Source organism: Bos taurus, chromosome 17 (genome assembly GCF_002263795.3).
Source record: "Bos taurus isolate L1 Dominette 01449 registration number 42190680 breed Hereford chromosome 17, ARS-UCD2.0, whole genome shotgun sequence".
NCBI lineage: Eukaryota > Metazoa > Chordata > Mammalia > Artiodactyla > Bovidae > Bos > Bos taurus.
This window is the reverse complement of record NC_037344.1, coordinates 50,884,597-50,899,802: the sequence shown is the minus strand read 5'-3', so window position 1 is coordinate 50,899,802 and position 15,206 is coordinate 50,884,597. Positions and strand designations below refer to the sequence as shown.

The 15,206-nt window shown below is 45.3% G+C and overlaps 1 protein-coding gene across 1 annotated transcript; it reads right to left on the bottom strand.

Annotated features, from left to right (window-relative positions):
• Positions 1-7,334: 7,334 nt before the first annotated feature.
• UBC (ubiquitin C) lies at positions 7,335-12,259 on the bottom strand. The gene is made up of 3 exons (NM_001206307.2): positions 12,190-12,259; positions 10,812-11,265; positions 7,335-9,444 (listed from the first exon to the last, which is right to left on the bottom strand). Exons 2-3 carry the CDS (start codon positions 11,260-11,262, stop codon positions 7,823-7,825), a joined length of 2,073 nt encoding a protein of 690 aa, NP_001193236.1. The 5' UTR covers positions 11,263-11,265; positions 12,190-12,259; the 3' UTR covers positions 7,335-7,822.
• Between the last annotated feature and the right edge of the window lie 2,947 nt (positions 12,260-15,206).

Genomic DNA, 15,206 nt, shown 5'->3' with positions numbered 1-15,206 from the left:
CCTCTAGGTTGTCACAGAACGCTGAGTTGAGCTCTCTGGTTTACACAGCAAATTCTCACTTGCAATCTATTTTACATATGGTAATGTATATGTTTCCATGCTATTTTCTCAATTCGTCTCACTCTCTCCTTCCCTCGCTGGGTCCACAAGTGTGTTCTCTATATCTGCGTCTCATTTGCTGCCCTGCAAGTAGGTTTATCAGTATCCTCTCTCTAGGTTCCATATGTATCCGTTAATATACAATATTTGTCTTTCTCTTTCTGACTTACTTCACTTTGCATAATAGGCTCTAGGTTCATTCACCTCACTGGGGTCTTGTTTTTTTTTTGACTGATTGGCATGTGGGATTCCAGTTCCCCAATCAGGGATCAAACCTGTACCTCCTCCTGCATTGGAAGCACAGAGTCTTAACCACTGGACCACCAGGGAAGTCCCTATACAGTTTAAGAATCAACAGTCCTAAAAATCAACAACAGTCCTGCGTATATGTCTCTGCAGATTTGCATTCTAAGAGCAAGTCAGTCAACCACTCAAGAGGATAAGAATCAGGTGATAGCCCCTTATCTGTCCAGTTACAAGCTGTTTGTGAAATGGAATGTCTTATGAGAAACATACTCTTTTTAAGTGACAGCCAGGCCCTTTTATAGTTTCATAGCTCTGGGCATTCCATATCCAATTTTGCCTTTCCCTCTGCATCCACCATAGCTAATAATTAGCAGCACACAGTTCAAAACCAGTGATGGGTGAGGCAATCAATATAAACAGTAGACACTGTCCTGAAGGACAAAGTCCCCCACTAAGATACAAATGACTTGGAAAAATGTTTGTCATATTGAAAGTACTTTTGTCAGTGGAATAATGAATGAGGTCCTAATGGTGTTAGGAGAAACTTAAAATAATTTCCAAATTAAAACTATTATATCATTATTCACCTAGTGGACAAGCAAAGATCAAAGGTTGAGAAGCCCCAGTTCTGGCCAGGCTGTGGGTGTTGATTCTTGTTGGCTGAGTAAATTTGAGTAACCTCTTTGAAGGGGGACTTGGCAAAGTCTAAATGTAAAATGCATGTGCCCTTTTACCTACAAGTTCCCTTGAGAAGTGTAGCTATCAGACATACACGCACACATGGGCAAAGATCTGTGTGTAAGAAGTCTTACAGTGAATTCCCCAGCAGCCCAGCGGGTAGGACTCTGTTCTCTCACTGCTGAGGGCCTGGGTTCAATTCCTGGTCAGGGAACTAAGATCCCACAAACCACAAGTGGAGGACAAAAAAGAAAAACCAAAAAACTTTATAAAAAGAAAACTTTATTTTAATGAAAGAATAGTTTTATAATCTTGTCACACTGATTATAGTAGCAAAATATTGGAAGCAACATGAATATCTAATAGTAGAAGAATGCTTAGCTAAATGATGGTCCATCTGCACCAACACCATTCCACGGGATTTTCTGCCATGATGCGAACATGCCCACTAGTCACATGTTTCTACTAAACTTTTTTTTTAAATTTTGGCCAGGCCACAAGGCTTGAAGAGATCTTATTGATCTTATTGGCCAGGGATTGAAACCAGGCCACAGCAGTGAAAGGGTCAAATCCTAATCACCAGATCATCAGGGAATTCCCCCCATCCCAAACTCTTAATATGTGGCTTGTGCAACAGATGAACACATTTATTTGATTTTAATTAATTTAAATGTAAATAGCCATATGTGGTTAGCTTCTTGAAATTGTGCTACAAACTTCTAACAAGTTCGCTTTGACTTTCATTTATCTACACCAATGAGTTATGCCTGAGACTTCCCTTAAGTGTTCATTCTCCTAAATGCGTGACCTGGCTGACTATTCCTGAGGCCCAGAGCGTGCTGCAATGGCTCCACCACCCAGCCCAGCAAGGAGATAAAATGCTTCTTCTTGGAACTGTACCCGGATTCAGACATTTTAGGTTCTTAGCACTGAGAGCCAAGGTCAGAGCAATAAAACAGAAAAAGCCTCAATCTTCATGGTGCTTCCACGGGGATCTGAGAGCACAATGGTTAAGAGTGGGCAATTCCACTCCTGGGTCTATATCTGAAAAAACCAAAGACACTAATTCAAAAAGATTACTCACACCCCAATGTTCATAGCAGCTTTACAATGGCCAAAATACGGAAGCAACCTAAGTGCCCATAAACTGATGAATGGCTCAAGATGTGGTATACTATATATATACAATGGAATACTCTTCAGCCATAAAAGCAATGAAATAATGCCATTTGCAATTACATGGATGAACTTGGAGGGCATTGTGCTAAGTGAAATAAGTCAGACAAAGACAAACACTGTATGTTATCACTTACATGTGGAATCTAAAAAATATAACAAACCAATGAATAAAATCAAAAAGAGGCAGATTCACAGATACAGAGAACAAATTAGTGGTTACCAGTAGGGAGGGAAGGGAGGAAGAATATGTGGATGATAAGAGAGGTACAAACTACTGGGTATAAGACAGGCTCAAGGATGTATTGTATAACACAGGGAATATAGCCAATATTTCATAATTATAAATGGGAAGTAACCTTTAAAAATTGCATAAACATTTAAAAATACCAAAAAAATCAGTATAAATATGTAACAGGAAAAAAAAAAGAGCATGGAACTGGAGCCAGACTGTCTGGTGCCCTCCCTTTACCCGCTATGCCTCAGTTTCTGCATCAATAAAATCTGGAACACATTTCTTGTCTTCCAATTTGCCTTTGCCGCAGAGTCACTAAGAAGTTTCAGATTGAGGGACTTTCTTGATGGTTCAGCAGTTAAGACATCCTCTTCCAATGCAGGGTGTGCAGGTTCAATCCTTGGTTGTGGAACTAAGATTCCTCACACCTCATAGCCAAAAACAACAACAGAATGAAATAAAACAGAAGCAGTACTGTAACAAATCAATAGACTTTAAAAATGGTCCATATCATAAAAAGCTTTTAAAGAAAATTTCAGATTGAAGTGAGCCCAGTGCATGGTGAGGACTGAGTTATCAGTATCCTAACGGGTAGGGGATCTTACCAGATATTCAACTGGTGCCTTGGCAATGAGAGAGTGGATTCTTAACCACTGGACCACCAAGGAATTTCCCTTCTCTTAATCTAGAACAACCCTATGCTTTTTTTCCAAAGACAGACTTTGAAGAACCAGACCAGCAGACTTAATAAAAGTCTCCCATTCTGGATTTGTCTGTTTTCTCATGCATGTGGACCATTCTGAAAGATATATAATAGAACACATTTACTGTCTTCAAATTTGCACATCTCCACCTCTCATCTTATCATTTCAGCTAGTACCTCTTCCGTGTCTTCTTGTTCCAGCCAAAGCCTTAATCTCTTCTTTCCATCCATCCAGTCCCTCCCAATGAGGAGGAGAGGGCAGGGAGTGTGTAAACCAGTGTGGAGGGATCAGCATTTCCTTTAAAGCCTGTATGACAAGTCTGTTCTGCATTGTATATTACCCTCTAGGAAGTCCACTTACCAGTTCCCCTTTCCTGGTATTTTTGGGGGTTTCTGAGGAATACTTATACTTTCCACAAGTCTGTGCTGATAGTCACTTGTTTCTCTGCCAGCCTCCTGCCCCAGGAAATTCTGCCAGTGACCTCTTGCCATCCTATATGTGGCTTCTCTGAGAAGCTACTTAATCTCTCTGTGCTGTCCCAGGAACCCAGCTCTTTCCTCACCACAGCCAAGGATAAAGATTTTAAGTCAGAGATAGGGTAATGGTGGTATATTAGGAAAAGGGAACAGCTAGAATGGAACCAAGTGGAAAATGTCAGAGAGCATATGGAAAAAAAAGAAAGTGACCAGCAGTTAAGAGAAGCAGGCAGAAGAGTATTTTAAGGGGTCAGACCTGATGAGATGCTGTAAGAAACGGAGTCTATGTTGAATAACAGCTACATTAGATGCTGTGGAATCATTCCAGCTGAAATCGAAAGAGATGGCTTCAGGACTGGCAGAAAAAGGATAAAGTAAAAGGAAATGGAAGAACAGTAAGTTAACTTTTACTGATGAGTAAGCAACCTTCTGAGAAATACAGAAGTATTAAAAGCACAAACTGCCTGGCCAACCACAACCGCTTGAGGGCGTTGCAAGCTACATGACTAAACCAAAAATCTGTCCCCGTAGCTCCCTCTTCCGGCAGGTAGGCGCTACACACTAAGGATGATATCACTTTAAAAAGCGCTTACCAATCAATACACATACCCCTGTGAGAACCATATTTATAATAATGCGACCAGGATTTTGTTGTGCTTTCAGACAAAAAAAAAGAATATTAAAAAATATGAGCCACTCATTTTTCTTCTGGTTTATTCAACATTCACATGATCACATCTATGTAACTGAATCCTTCAGTTCAGTTCAGTTCAGTTCAGTCGCTCAGTCGTGTCCGACTCTTTGTGACCCCATGAATCGCAGCACGCCAGGCCTCCCTGTCCATCACCAACTCCCGGAGTTCACTCAAACTCACGTCCATCGAGTCAGTGATGCCATCCAGCCATCTCATCCTCTGTCGTCCCCTTCTCCTCCTGCCCCCAATCCCTCCCAGCATCAGAGTTTTTTCCAATGAGTCAACTCTTCACACGAGGTGGCCAAAGTACTGGAGTTTCAGCTTTAGCATCATTCCTTCCAATGAACACCCAGGGCTTATCTCCTTGCAATCCAAGCTCTCAGGAATCTTCCTCAACACCACAGTCCAAAAGCATCAATTCTTTGGTGCTCAGCTTTCTTCACAGTCCAACTCTCACATTCATACATGACCACAGGAAAAACCATAGCCTTGACTAGACAACCTTTGTTGGCAAAGTAATGTCTTTGCTTTTCAACATGCTACCTAGGTTTTACATAGTATTAACTCATGTGTGAAACCTCACTTTGGGGTACTTTTGGATTTAGCAATCATCCAACTTTCAGAAACTGAACAAGTCTAACATTTCTGTTCTCTAACTAGAGACTAGATCCCTTGATATTAGAAATGCTTCTCATTCATCACCTTATCATTATTGTTCCCAAAAAGCTTATATTTGTTGGAGAGTCCTGTAAATATTCACTAGGGATTGTGTTGCTCTCGTGGTCTTTGAGAAAATCACATGAAAAGTGTATTTTTCCTTTATACAGAATGAAAGGGTGTAAGAGCTCTATCAAACTATAAAAGATATAAAGTGAAAAAGCATGGTGCAAGAGACTGTAAACCAGTTTATACCTTTTGTGTATAAACTGTATATATATATATACACATATATATATACACACAATTATACACATTTCCCTGTGTATAAAGAGAAATTAGTAGTTGCTTGTTGTACATGCATGGGGAAACTCTGAAAGTATATATATATACTAGGGCAGGTGGAGAACTGGGAGAAAAAAGTGGAAGAGCTTGCACTATATACTGTTTATATAACACATGCAAAAATTACTCAAAAAAGTAGGAAAATATGATAATGGTATTTATAAAACTGTTTTGACTGATTTTTAAATTATCACCAAGAACTTCATTAAATAGAAATCTTGATTTTATACTATCCAAGTATTAGCATGTGAAAAATACATGTATAAGGATGTACTTCACCAGGATCTTAACAGCAAAAACCTAGAAACAATGTTGGTGAGCAGGTTAAGTAAATCATAGGGCATCTATACAATTGAATACTAGAATATTAAATAGAATGACAGCAATATTGATATGCTGTCACAGAAAGATATCCACAATTGCCTAGTTAAAAAAATAGCTGAGAAACACCATGTGAATTGTCCTACTTTATTTGTATGTATACATATATATGCATATATGTATTTACTACACAGGAGTCCAAAATACCACCAAACTAATTTTAGTTATCCCTAGCAGACTTCCCTGACAGTCCAATGGTTACGATTCTCTGCTTCCACTTCAGGGGGCACAGGTTCAATCCCTAGTTGAGGAACTAAGATTGCCACATGCTGGAGTGGTCCAAAAAAAATGTCATTAACTGGTAAGATGTAGTTAACTAGTCAAGAATCCGACTGCCAACACAGGAGACATGGATCCCCTGGAGTAAGAACGACAACCCACGCCAGTGTTCTTGCCTGGAAAGTTGCATGGCAAGAGACTGGCAGGCTTCAGTCCATGGGTTTGCAGAGTCCAACACAACTGAGCACACACACACACTTTGGGACTTACATGGGCTACCTTTGACTTTGTAAAACACATGCGTAAACATTTTAACTATGAACAGTAAGAGGCAAATATACTAATTTCCACCCCCACCCCCCTGAATAAGCTTATATGGAACTTTCAATTTCTACATCCATTTTAATGTTTGCACTAACCTGTACTTGTTTTTCAAAACTTTTCAAGTATTTACATTTGTGATTAACAATTTCCTTCATTAAACTTGACAGGAAGGAGCCACTGTGTTCTTCCATCTCTCCAGTAAGCATCCCCACCCTGCAATACCCACAATTGCTTCAGAGCCAAGACCCTTCCAACTGCAGTGCACATGTGTCCCGGTGAAATGACCCAGCCCCACCTTCTCGAGTGCTAACTAGCCATTGACACACTCATACTTGAAGACAAAGAACTCATCATTTGATAACACTGATGGAGGAATTGTGCAAAACCTATCCCACAGAATGGCCATTTTCAAGATGCTGTTGAAGTTTCCCCCCTAGTTATGACCACTCATTTTCAATGAGTAACACAACTATACAAAACCTATTCACATAGTGACTAGATGTGGTTACAGGTCTATTCACATTGACCAGATTCACATAGTTGACTGGATGTGTGAAGTTCCACATACTCTTGTCATATTGCTTCTTGACCTATGTATTCATTTGTATGGGTGAGTCATGGAAATCCAATGAAATATACAGGCATACTTGACAAATGAAAAACTTTAAGTAATGAATTTGCCTAATTTACAAATTTACCAAATGGCATTTCTTGTCCCCCATACCTAGGCCTTACTTAGCTATCTCAGTAACACAAATTTTTCTCTACACAGATTCTACATGTGCATACCCTAAATATGGGAGAGTGGAAAGGAGAAATTGGAGTAAATTTGTTCTTTGGAGTAAACAACCTCTTAAACTCCTTCCAACTTTCAAAAACCTTTGGCTCTCGTTATGACTTAAAAAGTATACCAAGAGCACCTATTTGGTAATAAATGTCACTACTATAGAACACCAAGAGCCAACTGCTTTATCCAGCACAATTAAGCTGTATATAAATTCTTTATATAGTCATATAAAAGGAAGGAATCTTGACACAGCAAAAATGACAATAGCTTTAATTACTAAATCCCAAACTTTCTAGCATGAAGTCTAATGAGATTATGCCACATCTTTTTCAAAAATCTGGTCAAACGATTTTCTAGGCACCTCAAGGTGAACTTGCAACTATGTACTAAAGGTGATTTTTCTGCAGGCTCTCTTCCACCATTCCCACCCTCTTTTTTTTGTTTTCCCCCACCCTCTTTTTAATACCACCTCCCTGCTGGTATTCCAGAAACTTTCCCACTCTTAAGCACAACTCCCAAACGTGTGCTTTTAAAAATCAGTAGCTTATAAGTAGATCTACATATGAGTGTACATATGGAGAATTCTAACTACAACCTCCAAATTTTTTATTTATACTCACCCACTACAGTTCTAATTAAGGCCATGTTTTCTTGACATTTCTTACCTCCAGATTACTACTAAAACATCTGGTAGAACAAAAACCTTGAACTCTAACCCACCCCTAACTAAATAAATAAATTACACTATTTGGAATGCAACAACTTTATTGAAAGAAAAGTGCAATGTAACTTATCGAAAGCTTAAAAGGGAGAACTTAAAACACCTCCCCTTAAGCGCAGGACCAAGTGCAGAGTGGACTCTTTCTGGATGTTGTAGTCAGACAGGGTGCGGCCATCTTCCAGCTGTTTCCCGGCAAAGATCAGCCTCTGCTGGTCTGGGGGGATGCCCTCTTTGTCTTGGATCTTGGCCTTGACGTTCTCGATGGTGTCACTGGGCTCCACCTCCAGGGTGATGGTCTTGCCGGTCAAGGTCTTCACGAAGATCTGCATCCCACCTCTGAGGCGGAGGACCAGGTGCAGAGTGGACTCTTTCTGGATGTTGTAGTCAGACAGGGTGCGGCCATCTTCCAGCTGTTTCCCGGCAAAGATCAGCCTCTGCTGGTCTGGGGGGATGCCCTCTTTGTCTTGGATCTTGGCCTTGACGTTCTCGATGGTGTCACTGGGCTCCACCTCCAGAGTGATGGTCTTGCCGGTCAAGGTCTTCACGAAGATCTGCATCCCACCTCTGAGGCGGAGGACCAGGTGCAGAGTGGACTCTTTCTGGATGTTGTAGTCAGACAGGGTGCGGCCATCTTCCAGCTGTTTCCCGGCAAAGATCAGCCTCTGCTGGTCTGGGGGGATGCCCTCTTTGTCTTGGATCTTGGCCTTGACGTTCTCGATGGTGTCACTGGGCTCCACCTCCAGGGTGATGGTCTTGCCGGTCAAGGTCTTCACGAAGATCTGCATCCCACCTCTGAGGCGGAGGACCAGGTGCAGAGTGGACTCCTTCTGGATGTTGTAGTCAGACAGGGTGCGCCCATCTTCCAGCTGTTTCCCGGCAAAGATCAGCCTCTGCTGGTCTGGGGGGATGCCCTCTTTGTCTTGGATCTTGGCCTTGACGTTCTCGATGGTGTCACTGGGCTCCACCTCCAGGGTGATGGTCTTGCCGGTCAAGGTCTTCACGAAGATCTGCATCCCACCTCTGAGGCGGAGGACCAGGTGCAGAGTGGACTCTTTCTGGATGTTGTAGTCAGACAGGGTGCGCCCATCTTCCAGCTGTTTCCCGGCAAAGATCAGCCTCTGCTGGTCTGGGGGGATGCCCTCTTTGTCTTGGATCTTGGCCTTGACGTTCTCGATGGTGTCACTGGGCTCCACCTCCAGAGTGATGGTCTTGCCGGTCAAGGTCTTCACGAAGATCTGCATCCCACCTCTGAGGCGGAGGACCAGGTGCAGAGTGGACTCTTTCTGGATGTTGTAGTCAGACAGGGTGCGCCCATCTTCCAGCTGTTTCCCGGCAAAGATCAGCCTCTGCTGGTCTGGGGGGATGCCCTCTTTGTCTTGGATCTTGGCCTTGACGTTCTCGATGGTGTCACTGGGCTCCACCTCCAGGGTGATGGTCTTGCCGGTCAAGGTCTTCACGAAGATCTGCATCCCACCTCTGAGGCGGAGGACCAGGTGCAGAGTGGACTCCTTCTGGATGTTGTAGTCAGACAGGGTGCGGCCATCTTCCAGCTGTTTCCCGGCAAAGATCAGCCTCTGCTGGTCTGGGGGGATGCCCTCTTTGTCTTGGATCTTGGCCTTGACGTTCTCGATGGTGTCACTGGGCTCCACCTCCAGGGTGATGGTCTTGCCGGTCAAGGTCTTCACGAAGATCTGCATCCCACCTCTGAGGCGGAGGACCAGGTGCAGAGTGGACTCTTTCTGGATGTTGTAGTCAGACAGGGTGCGGCCATCTTCCAGCTGTTTCCCGGCAAAGATCAGCCTCTGCTGGTCTGGGGGGATGCCCTCTTTGTCTTGGATCTTGGCCTTGACGTTCTCGATGGTGTCACTGGGCTCCACCTCCAGGGTGATGGTCTTGCCGGTCAAGGTCTTCACGAAGATCTGCATCCCACCTCTGAGGCGGAGGACCAGGTGCAGAGTGGACTCTTTCTGGATGTTGTAGTCAGACAGGGTGCGCCCATCTTCCAGCTGTTTCCCGGCAAAGATCAGCCTCTGCTGGTCTGGGGGGATGCCCTCTTTGTCTTGGATCTTGGCCTTGACGTTCTCGATGGTGTCACTGGGCTCCACCTCCAGGGTGATGGTCTTGCCGGTCAAGGTCTTCACGAAGATCTGCATCCCACCTCTGAGGCGGAGGACCAGGTGCAGAGTGGACTCTTTCTGGATGTTGTAGTCAGACAGGGTGCGGCCATCTTCCAGCTGTTTCCCGGCAAAGATCAGCCTCTGCTGGTCTGGGGGGATGCCCTCTTTGTCTTGGATCTTGGCCTTGACGTTCTCGATGGTGTCACTGGGCTCCACCTCCAGGGTGATGGTCTTGCCGGTCAAGGTCTTCACGAAGATCTGCATCCCACCTCTGAGGCGGAGGACCAGGTGCAGAGTGGACTCTTTCTGGATGTTGTAGTCAGACAGGGTGCGCCCATCTTCCAGCTGTTTCCCGGCAAAGATCAGCCTCTGCTGGTCTGGGGGGATGCCCTCTTTGTCTTGGATCTTGGCCTTGACGTTCTCGATGGTGTCACTGGGCTCCACCTCCAGGGTGATGGTCTTGCCGGTCAAGGTCTTCACGAAGATCTGCATCCCACCTCTGAGGCGGAGGACCAGGTGCAGAGTGGACTCTTTCTGGATGTTGTAGTCAGACAGGGTGCGGCCATCTTCCAGCTGTTTCCCGGCAAAGATCAGCCTCTGCTGGTCTGGGGGGATGCCCTCTTTGTCTTGGATCTTGGCCTTGACGTTCTCGATGGTGTCACTGGGCTCCACCTCCAGGGTGATGGTCTTGCCGGTCAAGGTCTTCACGAAGATCTGCATCCCACCTCTGAGGCGGAGGACCAGGTGCAGAGTGGACTCTTTCTGGATGTTGTAGTCAGACAGGGTGCGGCCATCTTCCAGCTGTTTCCCGGCAAAGATCAGCCTCTGCTGGTCTGGGGGATGCCCTCTTTGTCTTGGATCTTGGCCTTGACGTTCTCGATGGTGTCACTGGGCTCCACCTCCAGGGTGATGGTCTTGCCGGTCAAGGTCTTCACGAAGATCTGCATCCCACCTCTGAGGCGGAGGACCAGGTGCAGAGTGGACTCTTTCTGGATGTTGTAGTCAGACAGGGTGCGCCCATCTTCCAGCTGTTTCCCGGCAAAGATCAGCCTCTGCTGGTCTGGGGGGATGCCCTCTTTGTCTTGGATCTTGGCCTTGACGTTCTCGATGGTGTCACTGGGCTCCACCTCCAGGGTGATGGTCTTGCCGGTCAAGGTCTTCACGAAGATCTGCATCCCACCTCTGAGGCGGAGGACCAGGTGCAGAGTGGACTCCTTCTGGATGTTGTAGTCAGACAGGGTGCGGCCATCTTCCAGCTGTTTCCCGGCAAAGATCAGCCTCTGCTGGTCTGGGGGGATGCCTTCTTTTTCTTGTATCTTCCCCTTGACGTTCTCGATGGTGTCACTGGGCTCCACCTCCAGAGTGATGGTTTTACCAGTGAGGGTCTTCACAAAGATCTGCATTGTCTGTTGGAACAAAAAAGTAACACAAAAAAGAGCCCCACCATTTAGCAGTTAATTCACGGCTCAACCAACGCCTAATGTTAAAAACTTCACTACGTACCAGCCAAACAACTAACTTGCCCAACAACTCACAAGCTTAAAAAGCTCAAAAACAGTTTCAGGTACTTGAGAGAGAGAAGCAGGGAAGCCTGACCCAAATCAATTAATGGGCCTCACTTATCCTCCCCCCCTCACTGGATGTCTGTCCTTTGTCAACACTGCAGCGTCCACCCCAGGCCCAAACCCTGTGTCCCAAGACGAGTAAACACCTCCCCACATACACGCCGGGAGATGGCCCCACCCTAGATTATGAGCCCACAGAAGGGCTGATGTCTCCTAACTGCGGTGGCCAGCGCGTCCCCTCCCCCATCGCGGGCGTAGGACGGCTCAGTGGCGTCTGCAGTAAGTAGCCCCCGAAAGACAAGAAAGCTTGTCGTGCTGTAGCCCATAGGCTTGCAAAGTAAGACACGACTGAGCGACTGAACACCACCACCACCACTGCGACGGGAAATCGAGTAGTCGCACCTGTCAAACCGTGACCTAATAATCGACTCCCTCACACGTCACTCAACCCTCGTCCCCCAGAAAGCTGAATCCCGCCGCCATGGAGAGATTACGGGCCTCTCGCGTTCACTTGACACTCGCAGTCCCCTCCCTACCCCCCATCCTCGCGTCCCACCTCAGAACCACCTTCAGAGCCTGCCTTCTCCCATGAGGGATCAGGGACGGCCGCCATTTTGCCGCGTTCCTACCCCTCAGGGCCACCCTGTTGCTCGCGCGCCCGGGGGAATTGTAGGCCCCGAATGCCCCTCGGCCCGCAGTAGGCCGGTGAACCACCCGCGTCCCCAGCGGCTGCGCGGCCGCAAGACCCCCGGGACCCCTCCTCACCAATTAGTGGTGGTGTCAGCAGCGAACACAGAAGAACGAAGACTGAACTCCCGGTCCGGACGCAACTGCCTGCGCCACACCCGGGGCTTCCTTATATAGTCATGGGTAACCCCACCCCGATGGATTCTTCCGCAAAAAGCCAGGAAGGGACTACTTTTCGCAGGCCTCCCACCCTCTAAAGAGAAAAGCAGTCCCCAAGAATCGACTCATTCTCCTCTTAAGACGCTCTCTTATGAAGACTGGGGCTTTGGGACCGATTCTGCTAGGGAGCGGGCGGCCGTCCTGAGCGGCCGAGCGGAGGGATCAGCGCGTTCGTTGAACAGAAGACATTGGAAGCAGCCGGACCTCGACTTGCCCGGAAGGAGGCGGGGAGCGGCAGGCGCGAAAACCCGGCACGGATTTATCTGGGCGTCCGGAATGGGCTGTCCAGCCAACCGGACCCGTTACCCCCTCCTCTCAGCCCGGACGGTCCCGCCGTTCGCGAGACCCGCCCTAGGCGGACAGTGGTCCCGTCAAGCGCCTCACGCCAAGCCAGGGTCCGGGTCCCCAGGCGCGGACGCCTCCCTGCCCCTCCCCCCACCTCGCGAATAAAGAGGGGTCTTTATTCTGGATCTACTTTAGACAACGACAGTATTTCCCTAACCCCCTTATCTTCAGCCCGTCGCGAGGCCTCCCTGGGGGTCCAGCCCCCAATTTATGGCGGCCGAGCCCGTCCCCCACCGGGCGGGCACCGGGACAAGGTGAATGACTCGGCAAATATCAGGGCTACGGTCTAAAGCTCGCCTCAGACAGGTCGTCAGAACCCTCAGGAATTCCTCCGAACAGGAATAAAAAATAAGTTTCCAAGGGAGAAATTCCTATGGCGGGTGTACATTGAATTTTGAAAAGAAAAGCACAAATTGCACACAGCTGTGTAAAACTCTTTGAGCTGGACCTGGAAGCTGATAGAACTTTCCAGATTGCTCTTTAGGCTTCCTGGTTTGTGCTTCATTTGTAAACAGGGAGGCGTCAGGATTTGAATTCTGTTGATATTTATTTGAGCTCAGAAATCAAAAATCAAACCTGTTTAAGCCCAAGACTTTAAAAAGATATTAATTGAATCTAAGTCCTGTTTATTCCTGGGGGTGAAATTAATATCCCAAACATAAAACTTAATTCTATAGTCAAATTTCATTTGGGTAAAAGGATTACCAGTTAGTCTTTTTTATTTTTTATGACAATGTATTTTGTGGTTGATTTCTATGTCATTTCTGTAGCAGATTTTTAAACGTATTTAAACCATATGAATATGATGAAACCTTAAAACACTTTTAACATGTTTACATGAAATTTACAGTGAAAAATCTTCCTCCTGTCTGCAATTCCCCAGCTACTGTTCTTTCTGGACTCTTCTAGAATATTTCCTATTTCTATAAATGAGAGAGAGTGTTTTTAAGTTTTTACCACTAACGCCTTCAAAAATATATGTATATAGAAAAAGAGGCAACCAACTAAGAAATATTCTGCCATTAGGAAAAGACTGCATTCCTGTATTACATAATTTAAAGATTATACATAAAATGTGAATAAAAACAAAACTGGTATATATTTTCTTTGGTAACCCATATATATGTAGTTACGAAAAAGATCCAAGCAGTTTTCTTAACAGCCTCTGTCAATTTTTAACATTTTTCAGGATGAGTTTATTACTGGGAAGTTAAAATTTAAAATGTCATTTTTCATGTTAGTAGACCCTAGGGACTAAGAGACAAAGTTGGTGATTAAATAGTTAATCCCCTAAGGGGTTATAAGAGAAAAGAGTAAGGGAGATCCTTATAAATTAAGGGGTCTTTCACTCAAGAAAGCAGCTATACTTAACCACGAAAGCAAGCAGGCTTTCTCAGCAATAAAACCATGCAACAGAAGCATCAGGCAGGCCCCCAAACCAATGAAACAATGGTAGAATGAGACCGACATCCTGCCCACTGAGCTCAATAACATTGATTCCTAGGACATGCTCCTCTGGGCACACTAAAAAATATAAAGAAAGGGTGACATTATACTGAAACCTGACGTGTTTTACCATTTTTAGTATATGTTACCACCTTTTTTTGCTCATCTCTGTCATGCCATGACCATCCTGACTCGACCACTTAGGGATAAGAAAACTACACTGCCCGATGTGGAGGAGGAACTGATGATGGAAGCTTTATGTCTACGTGAGAATGAGGAAGATGGTTTTCTCCCCCTCCCCAATTTTCTTTTGATTATAAAACTGTAGCCCACTAAGTACCTGGCGTGCAGCACCTCTCACCCAGCCACTTGTAAGCCTTACAATCATCTTAGTCTAATAAATCACTTTTTATTTATCACTTTGCCTCTCACCAAATTTTTTTCTGTACTGAAACTTACAGAACTGGAGCTCCTTGGAGCCCCTTCTCCCTGCAAACCACATTTCTGTGGTTTCACAACGACTTCTAATACAGATTTCTGTGAAAGTTATTTCTAAATTTTTGGAAAGGGGATTTAAAGGAACAAAACAGTTTTTGTTTTGTTTTTGAGGCTCTAAGTTTTTGTTTTTGTTCCCTCCCCGCCAGGCTCCCTAAATTTCAGAAAGAAATTTACAGAAGAACAAAAAGGTGAGGTTCTTTCTCAGATGACCAGGCCTGGCTTCAAACCACACCCTGTTTGCTTTGGGCTGTTCCTTTGCTGCAAGCCTTGTGATTCATGCTGTTTAAAGCCTGAGTCACAAATTTTTTTTAGAATCCAAAAGGTACAGAGAAAAACAGGCCTGATTTCAGAGACATGGGAGGAAAGAAGGATAAAGAGGAGAGAGAAGAGAGGCTCAAAGGAGGGGGAGGGGAGGGGAGGCGGGAATAGGCCAGGGGTTATCTCCAAAGAGAAAACTATATTCTTATGAACTGAAAACACGGATGTTGTCTCTATCAGAAGAGTTCTCTGCCCAATACCTTTGCAGTCTCTAATTTAAGTCTAATTGTGGGTTTGGTTGAAGCAAATAGAAATAAAAATTTGCCCAA